The sequence below is a fragment of the Symphalangus syndactylus genome, chromosome 5 (assembly GCF_028878055.3).
Source record: "Symphalangus syndactylus isolate Jambi chromosome 5, NHGRI_mSymSyn1-v2.1_pri, whole genome shotgun sequence".
In the NCBI taxonomy this organism is placed as follows: Eukaryota; Metazoa; Chordata; class Mammalia; order Primates; family Hylobatidae; genus Symphalangus; species Symphalangus syndactylus.
Window position 1 is genome coordinate 91,897,808 of NC_072427.2, and position 26,700 is coordinate 91,924,507.

General features: G+C 41.9%; 1 protein-coding gene across 6 annotated transcripts in view; it reads left to right on the top strand.

The window, feature by feature from the left end:
* The window catches only part of ERG (ETS transcription factor ERG), a 271,808-nt gene that overhangs the window by 228,902 nt on the left and 16,206 nt on the right, over positions 1 to 26,700 (top strand). For 4 of the 6 annotated variants that reach the window (XM_063640599.1, XM_055279702.2, XM_055279703.2 and 1 more), the window contains 4 exons: positions 1,041 to 1,192; positions 21,174 to 21,377; positions 22,221 to 22,301; positions 24,195 to 24,266. In XM_063640599.1, coding sequence (XP_063496669.1) covers positions 1,041 to 1,192; positions 21,174 to 21,377; positions 22,221 to 22,301; positions 24,195 to 24,266 — 509 coding nt within the window. The remainder of the gene's footprint in view (positions 1 to 1,040; positions 1,193 to 21,173; positions 21,378 to 22,220; positions 22,302 to 24,194; positions 24,267 to 26,700) is intronic. The other 2 variants (XM_063640600.1, XM_055279707.2) reach the window with 1 other exon arrangement.

Below are 26,700 nucleotides of genomic sequence, written 5' to 3' on the forward strand. Positions count from 1 at the left end.
AGAACAAAGAGCAGTTCACTGTTCCCTGCAAGTGTTCCCAATCAGTTGTCACAGATGGAGTTTTGACATGACAGTTTCAGGAGGAGCTGCTTAAGAAACAGAAGCCAGGTGGTAGTTCTGCCTCCCTTGTGCATGTTCTATGCATCTAGCTAGTGTGGGCACTGTCCTAGCCTGTGCAGGCTGCCTTCACGGAGCCCCACAGACTGGCTGGCTGAAACAACGAGACTCGAGCTTGCATACTTCCGGAGATTGGAAGTCTAAAATCAGACACCAGCAGGGCCAGTCTCTGGTGAGGTCTCTGTCCTTGGGTTGCAGATGGCCTGGCCACCTTCTTGCTCTGCCCTCACATGGCAGAGAGAGAAAGAGAGAGAGAGAGAGAGAGAGAGAGAGAGAGCTCTGGTCTCTTTCTCTTCTAATAAGGGCACTAATCCGATCATGGGACTCTACCCTCATGACCTCATCAAACTGAAATTACCTCCCATCAAACTGAAATTACCTCCCAAAGGCTCTCTGTCCTAATACTTCACATTGGGAGCTAGGGATTCAAAATATGCATTTTGGGAGGACAGAAGGCAAGGCACTGTATTTGGCTTTCCTTTTTTTTTTTTTTTTTTTTTTTGAGATGGAATCTTGCTCTGTCGCCAGTCTGGAATGCAGTGGTACAATCTCAGCTCACTGCAACCTCCACCTCCTGGGTTAAGCGATTCTCCTGCCTCAGCCTCCCGAGTAGCTGGGACTACAGGCATATGCCACCACGCCCAGATTTTTGTATTTTTAGTAGAGACAGGGTTTCACCATGTTGGCCAGGATGGTCTCGATCTCTTGACCTCATGATCCGCCCGCCTCGGCCTCCCAAAGTGTTGGGATTACAGGCGTGAGCCACCGCACCCCGCCTGTATTTGGCTTTTTACACTTGTCCCTTCTCCCCCAGTGTCTCCGCCTTGCTCTTCTTTGGTTCTCTCTGTGTACTGGGAGAAGTCGCTGGAGACATGCTCTTTGGTTGCCGTTGTAATGGAAGACCATTTCTTCTTCTCCTCCAGGAACTCTCCTGATGAATGCAGTGTGGCCAAAGGCGGGAAGATGGTGGGCAGCCCAGACACCGTCGGGATGAACTACGGCAGCTACATGGAGGAGAAGCACATGCCACCCCCAAACATGACCACGAACGAGCGCAGAGTTATCGTGCCAGCAGGTCAGGTGCCCACAGCTTCACTGCCCTCAGCAGATCACAACTTCCCCAAGGCTAGGCTGAGCCTCAGGGAGCTCTACTCCCCCACCTGTGGCATTGATCACATCTCCTTTGTCCAGAGCATGGCTTGTAAATGGGAACCGGTAGAGGTCTATGTATGGGGACATGCTCACGGATCGACAGCAAAGCGAGAAAAATATACTTGGATTTAAAAATACAAGTATTTAAAAAATATGTGAGACAGCAATATGTAGCCCCAGCTCTTTATTTTGCCACGTGGAGAAAAAGACACACACACACTACATATGGAGAGAGAGAGAGAAAGAGGATGTCCAGGCAAACACGCAGTCTTGCTTATGCACACACACATATGCACACGTGTGTATATGTCTATGAAAGGTGATCTTTCTAGGGAGGAATTGCCCCTTGTTGGAGATTATTGTGCCAAATATCTTGTCCTTCATGAGGTGCTATTTATGATAGATGATAGGCTTGTTTTTAAAATTCTCTTATCTGGCAAAATAAACATTTGGGAACCATATATTATATTGCTGTCTTACGTGTTCTTAAACATCTAAAATTCCAGCTATCACTGGCCTGTAATACAAATTCTAATAACCAGAGTAACTCTTTACCACAAACATAATTCAAAACCAACCCAAAGGAATAGTTCTTGAACTTGAAAGACATGCCAAGAACTTATTTATTTAGCCAAACTAAAGGTAATAGAAAAAATGACTTAAAGCTCCTCAGAGGATACATGCTACATAAAACCAGAAACATAAGAACAACAGGAACAGTCACCAGTCAGTGAACCCTTACCCTACAGGAGGCATTTGGATAAATGCTTTAGAAACATGATCTCAAGCAATCTTTGCAAATGGGTATCTTTCTTATGATTTCTCTGATGAGGAAGATGAAGTTCAGAGAGGTCCACCAACTTTTCCAAGGGCATTTGGCTAATAAGAGGCCAAGTTAGGGCTCAGGCAGGTCTGCCTTACTCCTTTAGTCTCTGCCTGTTGGCATTGGATTAAATCTCAGCTGCTTACAGCAATTTCTTTTTCTTTTTCTTTTTCTTTTTTTTTTTTGCTATTAATCCTGCCACAGTATTTTTAATTACGTACAAAGATCTGACATGTCACCCAGGGACCCATTTCACCCACTGCTCTGTTTGGCTGCCAGTCTTTTGTCTCTCTCTTCAGCAATGGTGAGGCGGATACCCTTTCCTCGGGGAAGAGAAATCCATGGTTTGTTGCCCTTGCCAATAATAAAAATGTTGGAAAGTCGAGTGGCAAAGCTGTTGCCATTGGCATCTTTCACGTGAACCACGTCAAAAGATCCAGGGTGCCTCTCTTTGTTGGTGATCACACCAATTCTTCCCAGGTTAGCACCTCCAGTCATCATACACAGGTTACCAGTGTCGAACTTGATGAAATTTCTGTGGGTTCCCTCCTGTTACTCGTTTAAGCCATCTGGTCACCCTGAGGTCCCGCCTCAGGGATTTGAATTTGGCATCAGCTCAGCCTGAAACCCTTGATTCCAGGTAGTTCCATATCATTTTCCTTCACCAAGTATCCATGCCAGTGTCATGGTCTCAGGGAGGCCGATCCTGAGCACTTCCGTCTAGAATTGCTCTCGTCTCCACCTGTGACTGCCAGTCTCCTGTTGGCCTGATTTTTCTTGATTTCATTCATTCCCATCTGCCATTATATTGCATGTTTACGTAAAAGTTTTCTTATTGGCCAGCCATGGTGGCTTACACCTGTAATCCCAGCACTTTGGGAGCCTGAGGCAGGAGAATTGCTTGAACCAGGGAGGCAGAGGTTGCAGTCAGCCAAGATTGTGCCATTGCACTCTAGCCTGGGCGACAAGAGCAAGACTCCGTCGCAAAAAAATAAAAATAAAAAAATTAAAAGTTTTCTTATTATCCTCTTCCCTGAGTAGAACGTAAGCCTCACAAAGGCCCTATCTCCAGGGCCAGTTGCAGTGCCTGGTAAGTGGGAGGTGCTCAGTGACTATTAAGGGAGGTGGAGAATGGATGAACGGACACGTCACCACTGGGCTGCACTGTACAAGTTACTCCTTGTTGGCAAAGTAGCCAAGGGTATGCATGGGTGAAATCTGCACAAACTCAATTCTCCCTTGCTCCTGGGGTCACCTAAATTAATGTCTGCGAAGTGTGATGGCAAACAGGTTAGATTCCCTCCATGGCGTGATTTTCCCTTTACCTGAGTTGGATCACGCCCAGTGAGCTTCTGTCACCTTCTAGACAGAAGAGTTCAGGAGTGCAGAGTACTTCGCAAAACATCTGGCCTGGATTTGTATCCTGGGTTTCAGCTTAGATTTGCCACCGTGTGACTTTCAGCAAACACGTGAAGCTGGATTGATGCAGTGGGGTGTGAAAGGGACCTTCCTTTGGAGTTGTGCCTGATTTCAAAGCATTTTTTAAGACTTATAGGAGACACTGATGGTAGATTATGAAAGGAAGAAAACTGTCCTTAGTATTTACTGAAAGGCAGTTGACAGGTACAGAGGCCATGCATTTGGTTTGATCTTGACAATGCACCTGAATGCCTGAGACTGCCTCACTTGCTGCTGTGCCTCGGAACAGGGGGCTGTTCCTGTTGGATGGGAAAAATAGAAACACAAATGCCCAAGGTGCCCACTCCAGATGTGTGGCACGTAAGAAAAACTTGAGGGCTGGGATGTGCCTGGAGGAGAGGCAGGAGGGCAGGGGTGTGTTGCCCAGACACTGGCTGGGCATGAACAAAGTGAAGTAGACACCCAAAGGAAGCCCCCTAACCCATCTCACCCTTTGCCCTCCTCCTTAAGAATATAATTTCTTCAAAGGAGACAAAACAAAGTGTTTAGATCTCAAAGATGAGAGAATCCATCTGAGGGGGCCTGCACTGAAGATCCCTTGCTTGATTCCTCATTGAATCACAGATGTAAGAGGTAATGCCTGGTACCATCTTCTAACTGGTGAGGCTGTATTTCCATGAGGTCATCAATATGCTTTGAGGTCATAAATATCCTTTTCAGTAGGGCCAGACTTGAGTCTTTCTACACTAAGGAAAGTACTTAGAAAATAAGAGAGATATTTGTGTGGGGAAGAGAACAGAGAATCAACTGAAGTCAGAGCACGCAGGATTTTTTATACCTAGTAGGTGCTCATCAAATATTAGCTGGATGGATGCAAGGATAGCTCTCCAAATTGGCTTATAGTAAGCTTTGATGTAAAGGCTGTTTCCTTTCTTTGGAGCAAAGTACTCTTCTCTTCAGCTCTTCCCTCCTTCAGTTGCTTCATGCCAGCATAGGCAGTTATTCAGTTAATAGTGTTTGTAAGAGAGCTAGTTGTGGCTGATTTTGCAAGTTGTGAGTCTTTCAGTTATTGGTCAAGCTTCATGTATGTGTGCTCATACACACACAGAGATGAACACACACACACACACACACACACACACACAGCTTCATTGCACAATCTGGACAATTTTCCAATGTGGCCATGAGGTTGCAGGACCTCAGGCAGCTGTACCAGCTGCTGTATCCATCCCCATGGTATCCAGGCACCTCACTAAGGCAGATTTGGAGCATGGAGTACCCCATGTATGCAAAAAGAATTCTCCAGACCTGGTCCTGAGTGGTTCACATAGACCTTACTACTTAGAGACGTTGCTTGGCACTAATGCAAATCATACGGATAGCTGAATGAAAAAAAACATCAGTTATTCCCAAACACTTGTGCCATCAATACATGCTGATGTTTACACACTAGAGGTAACAGTGGTCCTAATAAACACTGATGAGAACATCTGTACTGTATGGAGACAGAGAGAAAACCACAGAGGAGCTGGGGGGCTTTGTCCGTGTTCAGATTGGGTTCTGGTACGTGGAACCCAGTTTTGAGAAGTGATTCCCTCAACCCTGGTTTTGAGACTCATGATCTTGAGTTAACAAAGAAGCCCATAAAAAAAGTGTCAAAAAAAAAAAGCCCATAAGAAAGTGTCAACTAGAAAATGTCCCTAATGAATGAATGTAGACTGCCACTTGATATATTTACACTGCCTCCTATTTCAGAACAGATTTAAGAAAGCTCACATAGATACATATGAAAGAGCACAGTAGAATCCACTTTTTAAAAATAAAGGAATGTGGAGTATGGACTAAAGTAAGAATTGAACAGAGAGTAAAACCAGGAGTGAGGTTTACACACACCTGTGTGTGTGTGTGTGTGTGTGTGTGTGTGTATTTTTAATTGCAACTTTTAAATATTGCAGAATTGCAAAAGGTAGGTGTTACTTGGCTTCGAGGTATCATCAGGCAGTGTGAAAGGGATAACTCAGTGTCCACAGGATAAAAAGAAAGCAAATGTGAAAAGACAGTCCGGCTATTAATTCTGAGTCTGGAGGAAGATGCGTTCCTCTGTTTGTCCTAAGGAAGATTGGGGGAGTCATGAGCAAAGCGTTCAACCAGTAGCGCCACCAGGCATTCTGGGCAGCCCTGGTTTGTGCCTGTTGTTCTGGCAAGACTGTTGATTGTGCCTTCCCCAAGGGTACTGGTTAGGCCATAATTCACATCTCTGGTTTTATCTATGTATTTGGTGCACGTATCTATAAATCTAGGTGGATCTCTCATAGGGCCGGGCAGTTTCTTACATTGTTGTAGACCCAAGTGTCGTTCAGTGAAACCAGTTGTAATAAGAGGGGCCTGACAAGTGTGACATCCCCCATGCTGGTTACATGGCTCTTTTTTGGCCGAGCTTAATTTGGAGGTTGACTAGAAAGTGTTTTTCTTTTCCTTTTTTTTTTTGAGACAAAGTCTCGCTCTTGTTCCCCAGACTGAATTGCAATGGCACGATCTCAGCTCACTGCAACCTCTGCCTCCCAGGTTCAAGTGATTCTCCTGCCTCACCCTCCTGAATAGCTGGGATTACAGGCGCCCGCCACCACGCCAGGCTAATTTTTGTATTTTTAGTAGAGATGGGGTTTCGCCATGTTTGCCAGGCTGGTCTCAAACTCCTGACCTCAGGTGATCCGCCCACCTCGGCCTCCCAAAGTGCTGGGATTACAGGCATGAGCCACCACGCCTGGCCTAGAAAGTGTTTTTCAAAGTATGGTCAGAACCACTTGCATCAAGATTACCTGGAAAATTTGTGATTAAAAATACACATTTCCTGCCAGTCACAGTGGCTTACACCTCTAATCCCAGCACTTTGGGAGGCCAAGGAGTTCAAGACCAGCCTGGACAACATAGTGGGACCCCATCTCTACAAAAAATTTTAACATTAGCCAGGTGTAGTGGTGGTTCCTGTAGTCCCAGCTATTTGGGAGGCTGAGGCAGGAGGATTCTTTGAGCCCAGAAGTTTGAGGCTGCAGTGAACCATGATTGCACCACTTCACTCTCACCAGGAAGCCAGAGTGAGACCCTTTCCCAGACACACACACACACACACACACACACACACACTTCCAAAGGTTCCAAACCTGGATGTAGGGTTGGAGATTTTATATTATTAACATGCTTATTGTATATGTAATTTTCATGTATAATAAGGTTGAAAAGTTCCAATCTAGATAGAAGATATGAATTTTACTTTAATAGACTTGAATTATTTTTAACAAAGATATGGTTTATCACTTTTAGAAAAGGCAAGTAGACAAAAAGGAAGGGTAGAAATAACTAACAGTATCACATTAACATTCCAAAAAAAAATTAAATGAAGAATCACTCATTGCGCTAGTTACTGTTACTCTTTAGGTGTTGGCTGTGAACATGGAGATGTGCTAACCAAGTGGCTGACAAAGAGGAAGGCACAGGCTCCATTCACTTCTTAAAAGTTGCAAAATGCTGACCAAAATGCAATAGGACCTCTGGCTTTAGCAGCTTATAGCATTTTGAAAGGTTTCTCTTTTTCTGTTTTTATTATTATTATTATTTATTTATTTATTTATTTTGAGATGGAGTCTCGCTCTGTTGCCCAGGCTGGAGTGCAATGGCGCGGTCATGGCTCACCGCAACCTCTGTCTCCTGGGTTCAAGCAATTCTCCTGCCTCAGCCTCCTGAGTAGCTGGGATCTCAGGCGCCTGCCACCACAGCCAGCTAATTTTTGTATTTGTAGTAGAGACGGGGTTTCACCATGTTGGCAAGGCTGGTCTCAAACTCCTGACCTCAGGTGGTCCACCCACCTTGGCCTCCCAAAGTGCTGGGATTACAGGCATGAGCCACCACACCTGGCCCCTTTTTCTGTTTTAATTCCCTGAAATAGGTGCTAAAGTGTTGAGCTTTTCAAACGCCTCTGCTTCTATTTTTAAAATAACTCACTTTCAGCATAGACCCTTGCGATAATCAGTAATCTCAGAGATAAAAGAGTAGCCCCATTCTTCTCTTCACTGTATCTCTTCACTTTCTTCATTATTAATTCGTTCATTAAACTCACTGTGTTAAAAGCTCTAATGAGATTTAAAATCACCTTTTCTTGCCCACCAAACAGGTGTGGCTGAAGCTACATGATTTGTGTCTTACTCAGACCCCCGTGCTAGGACCTTTCGATTCCATTAGAAATTGTTCATTGAGTTCCCATTACTCTTACTCACTGAGGAGATGACCGAAGGCTGTCAGAAGTAGCTAAGACCCACCCACGTGGGGTAAGTAGTTTTTGACAGACAGAAGAATGTGTGATTGAGAGCTCAAGTGAGTGATTCAGACCCGTGTTTCAGAACATGTGAGGAATGGAGATTGGTATGACAGGACAAATCAAGAAAAGCTTCACTTATACCCATGATGATGTGATTTCGAAAGCCCTTTGCAGCCTCTGCCATTTTCCTCTGCCACATCCCCAGCTCACGTGCTGTATTTTCACCACCTGGTGTCCTTGTCCCTGCGGTTCCCTCTCTGGAATGTTCTTCCTCATTCTTCCAGACATCTTCAAAATCTACCCTGTCAAGGGAGCCATGCTTGGTCCTCTGGCAGATTAATCACTCCTCTTACGACATCTTACCAATTCTTTTGTTATCACACTTTATTTTGTTTCATATTGTATTCGCAAATGCGTGTATATACTTACTTAAATATGGATATTCTGCAAAGGATTTGAGATGCCTTGTGAACTAAACTACTGATGGGCATGTGCCCAAACGACTTATCAAATAGAAATTAGGAATCAGTGCTAAGGCAGTTAAAAATACAAATGAGAAACCAAGAGCATGTCAGGGAAGAATGCAGCCATTTTGACCACAAGCTTGCCCAAGATGCTATACTTAAGTTTCCAGTAGGGCTTTGAGCTTCCTGGCAGCCAAAATGAAAACAGTTATTTGGGGAAATAATTTTTCCTTTCAAAAAAGAAGTTTCACAGGGAAGGCAATGTTTATCTCAGTGTAGAATCCTGAAACAAGGATCCCTCGGGGCTACTGGGGCCATAGACCCGACCATCGACCATCTTCCTGCCACAGTTGCAGCACTGCATTTCAACAGCCTATTTCTTGTGACATCTTCTATGAGCACTGAGTTACGTTAGAGAATAGATCAGCACAGGTAGAGGACAGACACCTAGCATGAGTCTTTGGCAGTCTGGTTTCATGTAAAGAAGGGATCTTGAGTTCTCAGAGTAGTAGAGGACTGTGTAGTTTTCACATGATCCTCCCTAAATATTGACATGCCCCCTCTGGGCTTTGAAAGCCAGTGAATAACAAGTAATAGAACATACCCTCCGACCAAGCCCTGATGGCTGATATATTATGTTTCCAATCCTCTTAGCGTGAGTTATTTATAAGCCTGTCTGTTTTATTAGATGGTAAGTTTAGTGAGGTGGTGATCATGTCTTTTTTGTTCTCAATCACCAGACAACACAGCCAGCACTTGGATTCTGTGTGGAGGAGAGTAAATGTGATTTATCAAGTTAACGGTAATCTAGATCTAACTAGCGGGAATCGCAGACTCGCAGGGGTTGCAGGATTCTTGGTGGTCTAAGTTCAGTCTTCCTTTAAACATGAGAAAACCAAGACTGAGAGAGGTCAAATGACTTTCCCAGGGACACTTGCACAACTGGGTGAGACCAGAGCCTATTCTCAGGCCTAGAACCTGTTGGTGAAATGACTTGTGTCTTCATCTTTCTTTGTTACATCCCTGAACACACCCGAGCATCTCTTCCACTCTGTCGATATGATGGGACATGCTTCTTTAATCTTCTGTTTAAATTCCTGCTATGCTCAAACAACTAAATAACAAAACCCACTAAAATAGAAATGCTAACATCAAAGTTTATGATATGTATTTTAAAGTTATCAGCTGAATAGTGGTTGAGGAAACCTCCACTGTGTTACATGTGAGGCTGAAATCGAATCATTTTTTTAAAAAGCAATGACGGCTACTATCTATTGATATGCACTGTTGTCAGGCACTTGGACATGAACTTTGTAGAAAAGGTATCATCTCATTTAAATCATGCGACCACCCTATCATGTAGGTACTCGTTATCATTCTCACTTGACAGTAAAGAAACTAAAACTAGGAACGCTAAGAGAGTTGCCAAAGATGTCACAGCCAATCATTTGAAGAGCCAGGATTTGAACCCAGTTCTTTCTGACTCCAGAGTCTGGGTTCTTCTTCCTAAGCTGCACTGACAAAAATACCCAGGGGAGAACACAGGAATGGGATGAGAGAATATGTTTGTTAAATTGTTTGTAGACATTCTGCAACAGCCTTTTCAAATAAGACTTAAGTAAATAAAGGAGGTGGAGAGGGAATTTTGCAAAATAATCTACTGTGTTGCCCAGGGCTAATTTTTACATTTCTACAGTGCTAATGATGTTATCTGTTTTTCTTCAAAGTCAAAGAGAAGAATGGAATTGAAGACAGCTTAGATTTAGCATGAGCAGCTGGGTAGGTGTTAATGAATATACAAAAAAAAAAAGTGTTTAAAATAGGTGATTTCAGTTTAGTTCATCCTGTGTTTAAGATGCTTCTGGGACACCTGCCAGGCAGTGTGGTGGGCCTAGAGCTCAGGATGGAAAGTCCTTTATCGGGAGTCACAGCACTTGAGTTCTAAACTCTGCCATGTACTAACTGTGGGATCTGGGAAGCTACTTAATCTTGCTGTTTCTCAGGTTTTTCATAACCAAAATATGGATGATAATAATTCCTACTTCATGTGGTGTTATATGGATTAAATACAGCAATATGTGTGACATGCTTAAATAGTACCTGGGATAAAAAGTGCAGCTCTTCGGTTTATATTTGGGTCTGGAAACTGCGAGAGCGTCCTGGGGACTCAAGATATAGACTGGCAGACACAGCTGCCTGTTACAGGTTAAATTGTGCCTCTCTCATAAGATATGCTGAAGTCCCAACCCCCAGTTCCTTAGAATGTGACCTTATTTGGAAATAGAGGTTTTGCAGATTTAATCAAGTTAAGATGAGGTCATTAGGGTGGGCCTAATAAAATGACTGATGTCCTTACACAAAGGAGAAATTTGGACATAGACACACACAGAGGGAGATGATATGGAAACACAGAGGGAGAACTCCATGTGAAGACAGGCAGAGGTTGGACTGATGGAACTGCGAGCAATGGAACATTCAATTGCTGGACAGCACCAGAAGCTAGAAGAGCCAAGGACAGATTTTATCCACAGTCTCGGATGGAGCAAGGCCTTGCTGATACCTTGATTTCAGATTTTGATCCTCCAGAGCTACGAGATGATGAATTTCTGTTGTTTCTAAACCACACATTTCACATTTTGTGGTACTTGGTTACGGCAGCCCTAGGAAAATAATATAGCATGCATGTTGTAGTTCAAACACGAGAGCAAATAAGAATGCCCAAAGATATCTATGGAAAGAGGAGAGGGGTAGACCAAGGATGAAACTCTGGGGATAGCAACATTTAAAGAGAAGACCAAGAAAGAAAACCCAGGCAGGGAGAAACCTTTACGTGGAACAAGCCCTTGCATTTCTAAAACATCATGAGCACACACAATGTTGTCATGGAATAACTAACGGGAGGCAACAACAACAAAAGAAAGAACAATAACGATCATTATCCAAAAACAAGATGATTAGTTGAGAATGGTTTCATCCAGAGAAATAAATCAGTGTGTCAGAATGACAAAGCTATGTTTAGAGCCTAACAAAAATAATTTAGTCATGTATTTTTAAATAAAATACACAGAATTGTAGATTCTCAAACAAGTAGAGGACAGGCACTCTTTCTTGCCATTTTTGAATCTTTCATAGAGGATTATACAATTCATATAAGTAATTTTTGATGATTAATTAATAAATGAATGAAGTAAAGCATAACATGAGTTAGGATGATAGCTGCATTAAAAATGAAAACTATGCAAAGTAAATAGGTAAAAAGTCTGCAGAGAGGGCTCTTGGTTCTAGTAAAATAGAGAGGTTACTAGAAAAGGACCTGAAAAACATTCCTTTTGCAAAACACCTGGAATTGCTGCATAGAGTTTAATATCCTTTTAAATGCGCAGCTGAACTGGGAAGAAAGTCAATGAACCACTTAGGGACTAAAATAAGGAAAAAAGTGAGAATACAGCAGAGCAGCACATTCTTATGTTGACATCTGGTTGTCCTAAGTTGCTATAATGCAGAGATTTGGGTTTTAAAGGTCAACTAGGGGCAAGGAATGAAATCTTGAGTTTGCACAAAGCAGGGAATTGGAACTGAGCCTGTCATTAGCCGAGTCCCCACCCCATACATACAACAGTGTGTGCCAGGAACTCTAAGGCTGAGAAATTAATACAGAAAAATGGTCATGGGCTAGTGATAATCTGGGAAACCTGGCAGAAGTAAATACAAAATCTTCATGGAGAGACATGTCTTCAACCTACGCTGTACCGAATTCCTGCAGATAGAGACCCGCTAAAGATGACTCTGCCACCCGCAAATTACAAAAAAATAGCTGAAGAGAGATCTCCCCCAACCAAGATTTAACAGAAACAACGAACATGATTAAACCCTCAAGAAGGTTAAATAATTAAAGTATTGGATAAAGAGTATAAAATAAATAAACTTTTTAAATATTAAGGAAGAACATAAAAGAAGGAGTCAAAAAGAGAGTTTGTTGCTAATTGAACCTCACTTCAGATAATAACAAAAGACTTAATTTAAAAAATGGATCCCAGAAGAAGGGAGTGAGATACAGGAAGGAAATGGGAGCAATGAAATTGATTCAGGTGAGGGTAGATCTAGAAAGAAATGGCTGTAAAATGACAACCACAGCCTCCTAAGTAGGGAGTAGAAAATTCAATGGAGTAAAAATACGAGGGAACATTTGTCATGTAAAAACAGAGATTGATGATTCAAGTATAAGCTTTCTAAATCACTGGTGATTAAACTTAGATTTTGTTTAAAGATTAACAAGAAAGAGAACTAGAATGTCAAAGAGCCAAACCAATACAGAAACAAAGAAAAACAAGTGAATGAAGAAAAGTAGATCAATCTGATTAGACACTTGGAAAGGAGAAATAGAGAATGGACTAAGAAAGTTTAACATAAAGCACAAAATAAGACGGTAAAAAGCAGATAGATCAGTAATAATAAGTGTAGATGGACCAAATTTGCCATTAAAGACAGAGTGATAGACTAGACTAAAAAATAGTCCACAATCAGTTATGGGTTGTTTACAAAAACATCTTGCACAAACAAAGATTGAGAGTTGACAGAATAAGATATGCTAGTCAAAATTGAGTTTTAAAAAAGCTGACAAAAATAGAAATAGAAAGCAGACAAAATATACTTTCAGGCAGAAAGCATAACTGGAGATAATTGAGGGTCATTACATAGTGAAAAAAGGTTAAATTCATGAAAAATATATAATAATGATAAACTTATATGTACCTAATAACATAGCCTTGAAATATGTAATGAACTGCAAAAAGAAATAGTCAAGTCCAATTTAGTGAGATATTTTAATTTGCATTTCTCTGTAATTGATAGGTCAGTGACATTAAAATTAAATATACCTTACCAAGGGTTTTTTTCTAGAACTCTGTACTCCCAAATTAGAGAATATGTATTTCTTAAGCAATCAAGGAACATTTATAAAAATTGACCATGCACTAGGCCACCAAAGGAGTAACAAACCGGAACTTTTTAAAAAGCTAATTTCAGCTGGGCATGGTGGCTCATGCCTGTAATCCCAGCACTTTGGGAGGCCAAGGTGGGTGGATCACCTAAGGTCAGGAGTTCGAGATCAGCCTGGACAACATGGTGAAACCCCATCTCTATTAAAAATACAAAAATTAGCTGGGGATGGTGGCGGGTGCCTGTAATCCCAGCTACTCGGGAGGCTGAGGCAGCTGAACCCAGGAGGCAGAGGTCGCAGTGAGCCCAGATCATGCCACTGCTCTCCAGCCTAGGTGACAGAGCGAGACACCATCTCAAAAAAATAAAATAAAATAAAATGTTAATTTCATATGGACTCTATTCACTGGCCAACGTGCAATAAAATTAGAAATCAATACCAGAACAATAAATGAACTCTACATATAAGTCAGAAATTTAAAAGGCTCAGAAACAGTCTTGAGATAGGCTCTTTATTTGAGATCAAGTTTCCATTTGTGATGGAATGAATCATTGCTCAAATTTAAGCCAGTTCTCTCTATTGGGCCTGCTTTATAAACGTAATTTCTGTCCTCCTGAGGATGCAAGATGTTAAATCTTATTTTTGCAGGCTTATGAGTGTCTTGGACAGCAGATTGGCTGACTTGCCCAGGGCCTGGATTTATAAACAAACACCTCACTAGGCTTGTGATATGGCTTAGGGGTACATTTTCGTTTTTATTTTTTGATGTTTTTTTCATAACCAAGAGTAATTTTTTTCTTTTGGGAGGCCAAGATTTTACATTGGTATTATTTAAGAAAAATAACATTCAGGAGTTTCATTATCACCAGTTTGGCTTTTATTTAATCTTACTTTATTCATTTCTCTGGAGGGGCCTCTGAAATAGGATGTTTGCCTGTGTGAGGCATTTTGTTTCACAAAGGCACAGTATGTCTTTGGCAATGCAGTACCCCTTTGCCTGATTTAAATATCTACTCAATATTTTCCTGGCAATAGTGGAACTCTACTAGGTCAGAATCCTGTTTCATGGAAATATTTTTTTTAAATGTCAGCTTTCCTCCCTCCCTCCCACTGCTTATACCCCCACTCCCACTCCACATACAGAGTACATTAACAGTACAACTCCAGAACTCTGTGTGTAATGGTTTAGTTTTATTTATTTTTTAAATTCCGATTTACCAAAGTAGATTTCATAATAACCATGTAACTTAAGATACAAATAAGAGGCTTCAGAGAGTGATGGCTTCTCCTGTTTAGCCTGTGCCATGACAGTTTACCATTTTGGTGTCCATGAAATGTAGAATGATGACACAGATGTTTTCAAAACAATTGGAATGGAAGGCTGAAAATGAACAACTTATCTTCAATGGCTTATGATTCATCTGACAGAAGCACCTCCAAAAGTTTCTTAAAATAGAATCATAAATTGGACTTTTGTGTCTTAAGGAGGAGGCTGCCTCTATGATAATAGATTTTGTTCTTATTCCATTTTAGCAGAGTTTGCAATGCAAAATCGAGTGTGTGGATGCATTCTTTTTTTGCAGTATGTTATTGTTGGCAAAGTGCTTTCACATCCATTATCTCATTTACTTTTCTATTCCCCTAACATTTCATTTAATTACCCACAGAAAAATATAAAACAAATTCCAGAGAGGTTGACGTTTATGTCTAGTAAATGGTTGAATAAGAATCCAAATGTGGGTATTTGGGTTCCCAATAAAACCTTTTATTTTCATCACCAAGTTTTCTGTGATTGGTGTTATTTAAGATTTTTAAAAATTTCTTAGAAATTTTCAATTACTCTGAAATCTCTAGAAATGAAAATCCAACCTTGTTAGCAAGACTCAAGGGTCTTGTTGATCTGAGCCCAACTTTCATCCCCATCCTCGTATGTTGCTGTGCTCTCTCTGAAATCCTCCACTGCAGCCACACCAAATTTCTCCCTTCTTCTTAAACATGTCAGATATTTCATGCCCATGTCGGATGAGGCTGGGCTAAGTGGTTCCCCTAAACCAAAGAGCTTCTCTCTACTTCTGTCAAAATCCTTGCTGTTAATCCAAGCTCACTCTCCTGGTAAGCCTTTCCCATTTTTCCTGGTTGGTGCTACCTCTCTGCACTTCCACTTCCTGCTTGGATCACGAAGTCTTTTTTTTTTTTTTTTGGGGGGACGGAGTTTCGCTCTTGTTGCCCAGGCTTCTGGAGTGCAATGGCGCAATCTCGGCTTATCGCAACTTCTGCCTCCTGGATTCAAGCAATTCTCCTGCCTCAGCCTCCTGAGTAGCTGGGATTACAGGCATGCGCCACCACGCCCAGCTAATTTTGTATTTTTAGTAGAGATGAGGTTTCTCCATGTTGGTCAGGCTGGTCTCAAACCCTTGACCTCAGGTGATCCACCCTCCTTGGCCTCCCAAAGAGCTGGGAATACAGATGTGAGCCACCACGCCTGGCCTGATCACAGAGTCTTAGTTCTGCTTTGTGGTTGTGGTCATAAGCTGCCTTTCTCAGTGGATCCTTAGTGTTTCTCTTGGTCTTGGACACTTTGGAATCTCCATAGTACTGGTGCATATAGCCATATGCTCAATGCTTAATGACTTTTACTTGAATTAAATCTATCTTATTTCTTATCCTGTTTGAGTCATTTCTCAGGTCCTGAAATTCTTCACATTGTTTTACAGAAGAGAAAAATGAGGTCCAGTTATAAAATTAAATGACAGGTTCCAAACACGCTGCTACCTGGAGGCAAGAGGTGTTCCTACCCAGGGCAGAAGGTCGCACCTAAACGTAGGCAAAGGTGATGCCTCGGCTGGGGCTTATGCTGTAGTCCCCTCTCCTTCCTCCTACACATGTGTGGTTGGGGTCAAGAAAGGAGGAAGACAGGCCTGCTGAATCTCATAGGAACTCGTGAGCCCCTTTCTTTGATTCCTGGCGTGACAGAAGCCATAAAGCTTTGCTGAGATACCATGGACTGTGGAGGAGACTAGAGAGACTACCGGGGCTCTCCATGGAGTTAAAAGGTTAGAGCCAAAACCTGACAGCCTGGACCCAGTGCACTGACCTGAACTCTAAAAACCATCATCTATAGCTGCAGCATCATTGCCTGGCCAAAGTAGTGGAGGTGGAGTTCAGTGTGAGCAGAGACTAGGTCTTCAGTCTTGTTATCACTTCACTGCCCAGAGATTTGTTAAGTGTTTCTTCTGTGAGAGCATCTAGGACAGATGCCCAAAGGAGGTGGTGAGTGTAGGTGAGGGCACAAGAAGGTGCTAGTCCTTCACGCTGTGGGTGGCATGTGGCACAGGCATGGAGGCATTGGCTCAGGAAATGTAGGGTGGAGAGGGAATGGTTGGGAATGACACCCATGGAACAAAGGACTGTGTGCTTCATGCTGGGGAATCTGGGCTTTTCCCCTGCAAACTGTCCTCTATTGCAACACCTCCGGAGTGGGTGCAGGAGAGTGGTGCGAGTGCACAGGAGAAAAGGAATGCCCTCATTTCTTCTACCAAGTGGCCATGTTTTGTTTTCACCATTGTTTGCTTAGAAATTTATAGGGCAGAGGTGTGGAGATCAAATGCTAAAAGGATGTGGGAGTGTTCTGACTTCATGTAATTTTACTCTTTTCAGATGAAGCAATCTATATTAACAAAATATAAAAGAAACTGAAACTAACTTTTTATACTCTTGAAAGCAATTTTATAAAAATACTTTCACATATATACTATATATAGGTAGTATATATAGCATATATGTAAGTATATATTTTATATATGTTATATATTTCATTATTTTATAAAAATATTTTTATAAAGTATTTTAGTAGTTTTATTTTTTATACTTTTTATAAAATGCTTTGCATAGTTTCATTTTTATTTTTTAACTTTTCCTTTTGTTTTTTTACTTTTATTTTTTATGCTTTTAAAAAATACTTTTTATAAAGTATTTAAAGTATTTTATAAAAATACTTTCACATATATTATATATAGGTGGTATATATAGTATATATATAATATACATTAAATATATATATATATATGCCCTTTTTAAGACCATGTTTTGGTTTTGAAAAATAGAGAATACATTTTTTATAAATAATTTGTGACACAAGTATTCCATATTTATTATAGAAAAATGAGAAAATATAGTTTAGTGAAAATGACAAATCTAAAATTCCCCATCTCCTTTTCCTCAGAGACAACAGTTCACATTTTTGTGTATCTCTCTCGGAATTTCTTTCTCTGCAGATATTTATATATCTTTGCAAAATACAATGATATCATAATAATATTTTGAAATTTTAAAATGCAATCTACTCTGAACATTTTATCATATCAATAAATATATTTCAACAGTGTAATTTTTAGTCTCTAAATATCACAGGAATATTCCTAAATGCATTACAAAACTAGTTGTCTTTTGCTGGACATTTAGGGTGTTTCCAATGTTTTGCTATTATAAACAACACTACAAAGAACATCCTTGACAATAAATCATTGCGCACATCCTCTATTATTTCCTTAGGATAAATTTCTAGAAATGGAATTTTTAAGCCAGGGAATCTGCACATATTTAAAGACATTTGATTGTATTGTTGTGTTGTATTGTTGTATCGTATTGTTGTGTTGTTCATCAGAAAGGTTGTAGTAATTTATACTCATATCGGCAGAACTCCAGAACAGCCTTTTACCAACTCAAAGTGAGACTTGTAGAGATAAGTACAATACTGGTTGAGGACTTTGTCTCTGGGGTCTTGCACCTGATTCCCTTAAAGGAAAACTGAATGGGCCATGATAATCCTTGGCTTGATGAGCAAAACCAATTAAGGGGCACACCAAGGGATAATAGAGAGATTAAACTTCTCCTTTCACCATTTTAACATGAACCTAGTGGCTTTCAGACAATATGTTTAGGTATCATTTTGAGAATATCCAGTTCCACCATTTAGAGAAGAAAATCTATTCCCAGAATGAACTTATTTCTAGGAAGTACAGTTGTTACATTAAAAAAAAAATAGTCCTCCCATTTTGTTAAAAGCAAAGCAAAACAAAACAAAAAGGTGGGTTTGGCTAACATCAAAGGATGGAGCTTATAGGGAATGACTTGGGTAGGATGGGGGGGTCTTCTCTCTGTGAAGATGGAGAAAACTGTCCTCTGCACAGAACCAAAGATAAAGAGAACTTGCCTAAGACCTCAGTATGATCCATTTTTGTAGAAAGGAATTCTGACATGTCATGATAAAAGAAACATTTTATCTCTGAAAGCCAAATTCTCAGCCAATGACGAAGAGTCATCTGAACTTCAGTGAACTGGATAACATTAACCTTCCATATCTACATTCAGTTTTCACCGACTAACAACATGTTTCCAAGTGTTTGGATGACAAATAAACATGTACACTTTTCTGTCATCACTGCCATTGGAGTTTTTGTTGATATTCTCTTTGTAGCAAAACCAGAGTTCCCTTTAGTTTTCAGGTTCTGCGCACTGATGATTTTTTTTTTTTTTTTTTTTTTTTTTTTTTGAGATGGAGTCTCACTCTGTCGCTCAGGCTGGAGTGCAGTGGCCTGATCTCGGCTCACTGCAAGCTCCACCTCCTGGGTTCATGCCATTCTCCTTCCTCAGCCTCCCAAGTAGCTGAGACTACAGGCGCCCGCCACCATGCCCGGCTAATTTTTTTTTGTATTTTTAGTAGAGACAGGGTTTCACCATGTTAGCCAGGATGGTCTTGATCTCCTGACCTCGTGATCCACCTGCCTCAGCCTCCCAAAGTGCTGGGATTACAGGCGTGAGCCACCGCTCCTGGCCCGCGCACTGATTTTTAAGTGAGAATGTGGGTGTTTAAATATTGGTAGACATCCAATGCTAGCTGGTCAAGTTGAAAATGGATGTGCCCTGTAACTCAGAAATCTCATATCTAGGTACTCAGCCAAGGCCAGCGTGTCCCCAAGTTTCATGTGAAAATGTAGATTCTGGTTCAGCAGGTCTGGGTGGGGCCTGACAGTCAGCAGTTCTAATTAGCTCGCAGGTGATGCTGATGCTGCCCTGTTGGAGGACCATGCTTGGAGTAGTGAGGCCCAGGGAAGATGATCTGAACCTTGGCTGCTCATTACAGTCACCTGGGGGAGCTCTTCTCAACTGTGATGCCCAACTGCCCTCGAGCCTAATTGAAACAGACTCTCCCAGAGGAGACCAGGCATCACTAGTTTTTCAGTCTGCCCAGATGATTCCAAAAAGGACCCCAGGCCCTGGACCAATGTGGACTCATTCACGCGTATGCATGGAGATGGACAGGGGACATTCACTAAATAAATTGAGACTATCATGTGGGGGAGGCCTAAGAGCTGCTTAATGATTGAGTATATCTTTGTGAATTAACTTGGCTACATCTTGAAATTATAACATTGAATGCCAATAGCAAATCAGATATCGTTTATGTTAACTTTAAATACACAAAACAATATATGTAGTTTAAATGGTAAAAATATTAAAATATGTATAGGAATGATACATGTACTAACTTCAGGATAGGTGTTTGCAGTAGGAGAATGGAATGGGAAGGGTAGATTCTACTGGACCTACAATAATTTCTTTCTTGTATGTAGCTGAAAGGAAGAAAGGGAGGGAGAAGCGAAGGAAGGAAGAAGGAAGGAGGGAGAGGAAGAGAACTCTGGGCGTATGACTGGCTGGCTGTTTCTCACTATTATTATGGTTTACCTCTGTAAACCTAAAAGTGTGTTGCAGCAGCATGCTACATGCTCCATTCTTGAGTAGCCTAAAATATTAGTGGGACCAAACAAACAAGGATCTGAAAGTATTAGCTAAAATGTGACTCCCACACCTGACTTTCATTCAAGAGGATTTGAAACATCCTGGCATGCCTGACCCCCAAGGGCTCATCCGGGGAGCTGAGATCAGTGCTCTTAGTTTACAGGTGGGACAGACACAGAAAGGAGACATAGCTGCCCACAGCAAGGTCCAGAAAGTGGAGAAATGGTGGGATTAGAACTCAGGACTGCAACTCTCTGCCCATGTGTCTCTCAGGGCTCGAGGCCCAAGGGAGCAGCCGCCCCATTTACCACACTCTGAAGACCCTACCACTGAGGGTGTTTACCACAGGACATCCCGGCTGGCGTTTCTGTTGGAGATCACCTGCTCCTTCTCCCCAGGGCCCTGCTCTGCCTGTCCCATAGGTGGCAGTGGAGTGTGACGACGTAGCCTGCATCCCTTGGGGTATTTGTGCTTGCCATGGCCAGCTGTGGAATGCAAAAACCACTCACCAACCCCACTCCTGCAGGTGCTGGTTAATTGCAAAACCAAACACCCTGCAGGAAAAGTCTGGAACTGACAGCTCTCTGTGAGGAACGCTGGCTCATAGGAGGGGCTGGAGTCTTGGTGTATCTATATTTCATTTCCGATTCTGTGGTCAGTATTTTTCAGTATTTTGCATAAATACTGTTATTATTATTTTTGTTGTTGTTGTGATCTGTAATTAGCACCTTCCTGATATGTGTTGCTTACTCTTATTTCCATATAAATATACCAGTAGTTTTCTAAGGAAAGGAAGTTTCCTCTTCTTCTTACTCATTTTAAAATGAATAAATAAAATTGAACATAAATGAGAAAAAAGAATTTTTAAAATCTTATGCCTACAGGAAACTTTAGATTGAGCAAAAAAGAGGGCATGTGATGTGACTAATCCCAAGATTCCAGAACTATTCACTTTAAAGACAATGATCTATGGATGTGAGGCAGCTTTTGTCTTTCCCCCAAGATGTTCTCCTGGGTAACCAGGGAGGCTGGCTGGAGGCTGTGTTTGTGGAAGGCAGCTGGTCAGAAATCCCGCGTGGATGGGGATCTGCCCCAAGATGCAGATACCTGGCTTCAGGAATTGACTGAATGTGTTCCCACCCCTTTCAGATCCTACGCTATGGAGTACAGACCATGTGCGCCAGTGGCTGGAGTGGGCGGTGAAAGAATATGGCCTTCCAGACGTCAACATCTTGTTATTCCAGAACATCGACGGGAAGGAGCTGTGCAAGATGACCAAGGACGACTTCCAGAGGCTCACCCCCAGCTACAACGCCGACATCCTTCTCTCACATCTCCACTACCTCAGAGAGAGTAAGCTCCCCCTTCCTCCAAGGATAGATGGCTGTGGCTATGGTTCTTATGACCTGAGCTTCAGAGGGTTCAAACAGGTGTGTCGACAGCATCCTCCTGCCCTCGCCCAGTTCCCACTGGGGATCCAAGGGAACCACACGCTTGGTATGTGATGACTTAGGGAAACAACACCCTGGCCACATCACCTGATGAGAAGTAGTCAGCGCTCTCAGAAGCCAAAATTCACTTCCACACTCAGCTGCCTCCTCCAGGGTGCTGCGACCAAGAAGATGGGATGTCAAAGGGAAAGGAAGCGTTAACTGGTCACACATTGGTTAACTCTCCGTGATACCCCAAATCGAAATACATTAAGGCTCCACTTTCGTAGGAATTAGGGGGATTATTCTCCCTAAAGCTACATGAAGCCCCACTTTATATTCTAACCTGAGCACAGATCAAGGGAAGTTTTCACTTTGTATCATGTGATTCGGCTTAACCTGACAGAAAGGGATGGCATGTTGGCATGAATCCAGAATGTTTGCTGCATGCTTTAATTTCTACAACGTCCAGCATGGTGAGAAGGAAGTAGTGTGACAGACAGTGAGCTGGAGTAAATTCTCCTCCATTGCTTTGCCTGGCATCCCAACCACTTCTTCCCTGAATTAAAGATGGGCCCCCATGTGGGTTTTAACATGCTAACAAGTAGCAGGTTGATGGAAATGGTTATAAGCTGCCCGTGATATTAGTGTGGGAGTGGGGGAATGGTTTTCTTTCTTTCTTTTTCTTTTTTTTGTAAGAAAGGTAATTCTCTCTCTCTCTCTCTTTTTTTTTCATTTTGATGTCGCTTTTTGTTTTGTTTTGTAGCTCCTCTTCCACATTTGACTTCAGATGATGTTGATAAAGCCTTACAAAACTCTCCACGGTTAATGCATGCTAGAAACACAGGTAATGCTGGCCCCGCCCCTGCCTCCCAGCAAGAGCATAGGGTCTTACGTACAGGTTGCATGCTTTCATGGGAAACCAGACAGAACGCACGTAGATGATTCAGAATACTTTCCGATACTTAGGAGGCACCACAGCCTAAAGGAAGATGAAGCCCTTTGGTTTTCTGAGTGCTTCCCAAGCACCCCACTTTGATTATCAAAGGGTTCCTTTTTAACCAGGAGATGTGCAGAATTTGCCTTTAGCCATAACTTTAGCTCACATTTGCCGGATTACAATCTTCTTCTGGTCATCCCAATATATTCGCTGTGCTGACTCTGTAGACACTAAAAGCATGTTCGATATAAAAGAGCCCTTAGCAGCCTCCTTTAATTTTTTTCATTTTTATTCTTAAAGAAATATTTGCTAGGATAAGTTGGAATTTTCTTTTTCCTTTCCCATAAACTTTTAGGCTATTTGATTTGTTTTCCTACAGACTTTGTATGTTTGCAAAAGGCAGGAGGGAATTTCTGTAACATTTTGAGAGCTTTTGTTCGGAGGGAACCTCTGCTATAATTTCGGAGAATATGAAATTAGTCACTAACCAAATGCCTGTTTTCTATCTCTAACCATCAACTCTACATTTGACTTATTTATGTATTTATTTTGCCTGAGCCTAAGTAGGGTTTAACACCATGCCTCATCCTGGCTAACCTTCCTCCCTCGCCCCCCGCTCACAGCAGAGGCTGGGTTTTCTGTGGATGAATGTGTTCCTGGTTCACGTCCATCTGCTCCTTCCTGATGGAGAGAGTTCTGGAAGCATGGCCACCGGCTGCTCACCCCACTCTGTTAGCTGCAGGGACCCTCCACAGTCACTTGGGCTAGGGAGGGAGACAGGAAGTGCCAGGAAGCCTTGCAAGTCAGCCAGTTAACTCACGATCAGCCCTCACATAGAAATACAGCCATTTTCCCAATATCTACCATTTTATTTTAAAATATAAAATGTGAGTGAGTCCCGGTTTGAGTATTACAATGAAATTGCTCATTTATCATGGTCTTCTATATCCAACACGTTGTCTTTTTAATCTGAAGTTTTAAAAAACCTGCTTCGAGTTGGTAGTACACTTTTTCAATAATTTTGGTTGCACACATCAGCCTGTTAGTGACCTTGTGGCCAGAAATAACAGATAACTTAGAGGAAGTTACTTCCCCTTCTTAGGAAACACCTTTGAGCTATGCACATTTTCTGATAATTTCACATTTATTTAGGAATTCTTTAACTATTGAGTGAAAGTTTCAAAAAAAGCTCCAAATGTATTAATTTTGCTATTGTTAAACACAGAAGCAACCAATGAACAGGACAACAAATTCCAAATGGACTGAACTGTGAAAGGGAATTTTCTCAGCTGACAACATGAGTTTTGGTCAAAAGAGAGAAAGGGAAAACTCATTCGAATAGAGATGTGAATTAATTATTAATAAAATCCATATACTCTTAGGCTAAATACTTATAATTGCTTGATACTACCTTCCAAGAGCTCTGTAAAATATATTATGGGTTTTTATACAAGTTGAAAAATAAAACATGTACCATATAATTTTTGAATAAAATGAGATTGCCCAGTGGGAAGTGGGATTGAGGGGGACACAGATAGGGCTTCATTAAGAAGCTATAAAATCAAAACACAAAATGCTTTATAGCAAATGGGGCACAGGAGTACACCAAGCCTCCAAGTTTCACTTCCATCTTGAGAATCTGACGCGTGCACCTGTCCGTTTCTCCGGAGCTCTGTTAAGGCAGGTTTGAGGAAGTCTCTTCCCTTTGTTGTCACAGGGAAAAGTAGATTTGGCGCTGATGTTGACATCGACAACCACAACAAAAGACCTTCACATGTTTGTCTTTCCTTTTGTCTGCAGGGGGTGCAGCTTTTATTTTCCCAAATACTTCAGTATATCCTGAAGCTACGCAAAGAATTACAACTAGGCCAGGTACGAAAACACCCCTGTGTGATCTCTTCATTGAGAGACATCCCAGATGTCCTGCTGAGATCCGTGCCCTAAGTCACGCGATACAAAGAGAGCTGGTCCTGGAGCTGAAGCCAGTCCCAGACAGTCTTATTCTGCCTCTGTTGATTTGGAGACTAAATCCACTCAAACCATTTCATTCAAAGACCACACTAAAGGAATTAAGAGCAGATTAACCCTTTAACTAGCTCTTCAGAAAGACAGATGGGCAAAGAAGGCATCCTGGATGCCTGGCAGTTAGGAATAGGCCCACTTTTGAACTAACAGAAGGATCCATCCCTCCTCGGGGGAAGAGCAGAAAACAAGGACACTCCCCAGATTCACAGTGACCCATTATCAGTATGTCACAAGAAGCCGGTCTTGCAGAGCAGAAGCATGCAATCAGTAGTATTTACATCTGAATCTTACTGCCTGTCTTCCAGATGATTTAATTAGGTAATTAATTTACATGCCATTCATGCAAAAATAAACATCTATCAAGTGCCCATTAGTGCCAAGCATGATGTTAGACTCTGGAAGTATAAAGATGAACCAGGCTTCAGTAAGCTTCCTGTCTTCAGAAAGTTCACTTCTTCATTTAGCTTGGCTTGTTCATTTGCTGAGTGCCTCCTCTGTGCCAGCCACGGATGGTATGACGGTGAACAAGCCGAAAAGTTTTGCCTCCAGTTCTAGATGTTTCAGTAGAGTGACCTAGAGCCAGAGAGACAGATATGTACACATAAATATTTTCCCTAAGGTGATAGATTTTATGGTAGAGGCACCACTTCTAGCAATACAGGCTGTAGGAGCAGGGGTGGGGAGGAACTCAATCCCCCATGAAAGGCATAAAGATGCTTTCCAGATGAATGGCCACATGGCAAAGGGGAATTAGATGTTTGCCAGACGAATAATGAGCAGGGAGAGAGGGCATTTCCCAGAAGGGTATAGCTTGCCTTAAGCATTTGTCCCCTCCCTGGGACTTACGTCAGCCCGATAAGCTAGGTATCATTGTACCAGCCTCACAGATGATGACGTCGTGTTCAGGGTGGTGGGATGGTTTCTCCATATTCATACATGCTTCCAGAATTCATGTTAAACTCAGGCGACTCCTCTTTCACCTCTGTCACATATCCGGAATACACAAGTCTCAGTTTGAACTGGTTCGAGATCTAGGCTTGGCAACTACTCTTTCTTTCTAATGAGAAAGACTGGGGGCCCAGGGAGCTAAAGAGAATGAATGAGGAAGCTTCTCGGGCTGTTTAAATACTGACACTGCCCTGGTTACTGCCTAGTGACTTCAGGCTGGCAACTTTCTCTTCTCTAACGTCAGAGAAAAAGTTTGCTGTCTTGCTCCTGAGAAGCATGGTGGAAAGGCTTAGCTAAGAGGTACTAAGAGGTAGTAAGTCATCTCTGTCATGTAAGAGATTTCACAGGCCATTGAAACATGGGCAAGACCCAGTGCCTAGAGTCTACAAGACTGGTCCTAAAGAAATCCACCATGTGTATTGCAAGTGGAAAATAGAAATTCATGTTTGACTCAAGTTCTAGAGAGTCTGTAATTCTGTGAGCATTTAAAAAATATTTCCATATATACTTAAAAAATAAAAACTATTTCTAAAACATTTGGCTGGGGTTTTAAAAAATTTTTTACTTTTTAATTTTGTATTTGTTTCTTTATGTTAAGACATCTCATAGGTGCCTCTGACTGAGTTGCAAAGCCAGGGGTTGTGAGCTAGTGTTATAAACTGTGTTAAAAGATCACAACACTGGCCAAATTCATTGGCACAATCTCTCTGTCAGACAAGCCAGCTGACTGATGCTACCTGGTTAAGACAGTGGGCCTGTAGCTGCTTTGTTTTCACATTTTAGGATATGGTGGATATGGATGGTATGGCCTATCCAGGTGGATGGAGAAGAGGGTGACTGTGAGGATGTTGGTTGGGACTCCCTCTCTGCCCAACTCAGGGAAGGCAAGGGTGGCAAACTCAGACACCTGCCATGCCACTCTGGTGGTGCTCTTCCATGGGCCCATGATTTGAGCGTGACCTGGGAAAGAGCACACTTCCACAGCTCCACTACTAGTCAAGTATGTTTTCGCGACTCAGTTTGTACCTGAAATAACCTGTTTTGACCACTGCTACTGTGATTATGAGAACCAATACAAATATTGGTATCTGACCTGTAAAGAATTTAAAGCAGACTGAACAAGCCAGAGGACTGTTTACTGTAGGCCCTATTCAGGGACTTGACCTTGGAGATAAGAACTAGTTATACACCTCTGGTCATCCATTGCTAAGCGATCAATCTTAAAGGACTGGTCCTGTGGAGATAAAAGCTGTGAACCTGCAACTGGAGAATGAACGTCGTGATGGCTGAGGGGGAAGAGCTTTTGCATCACTAACTTTCAGAGCTGCACAAG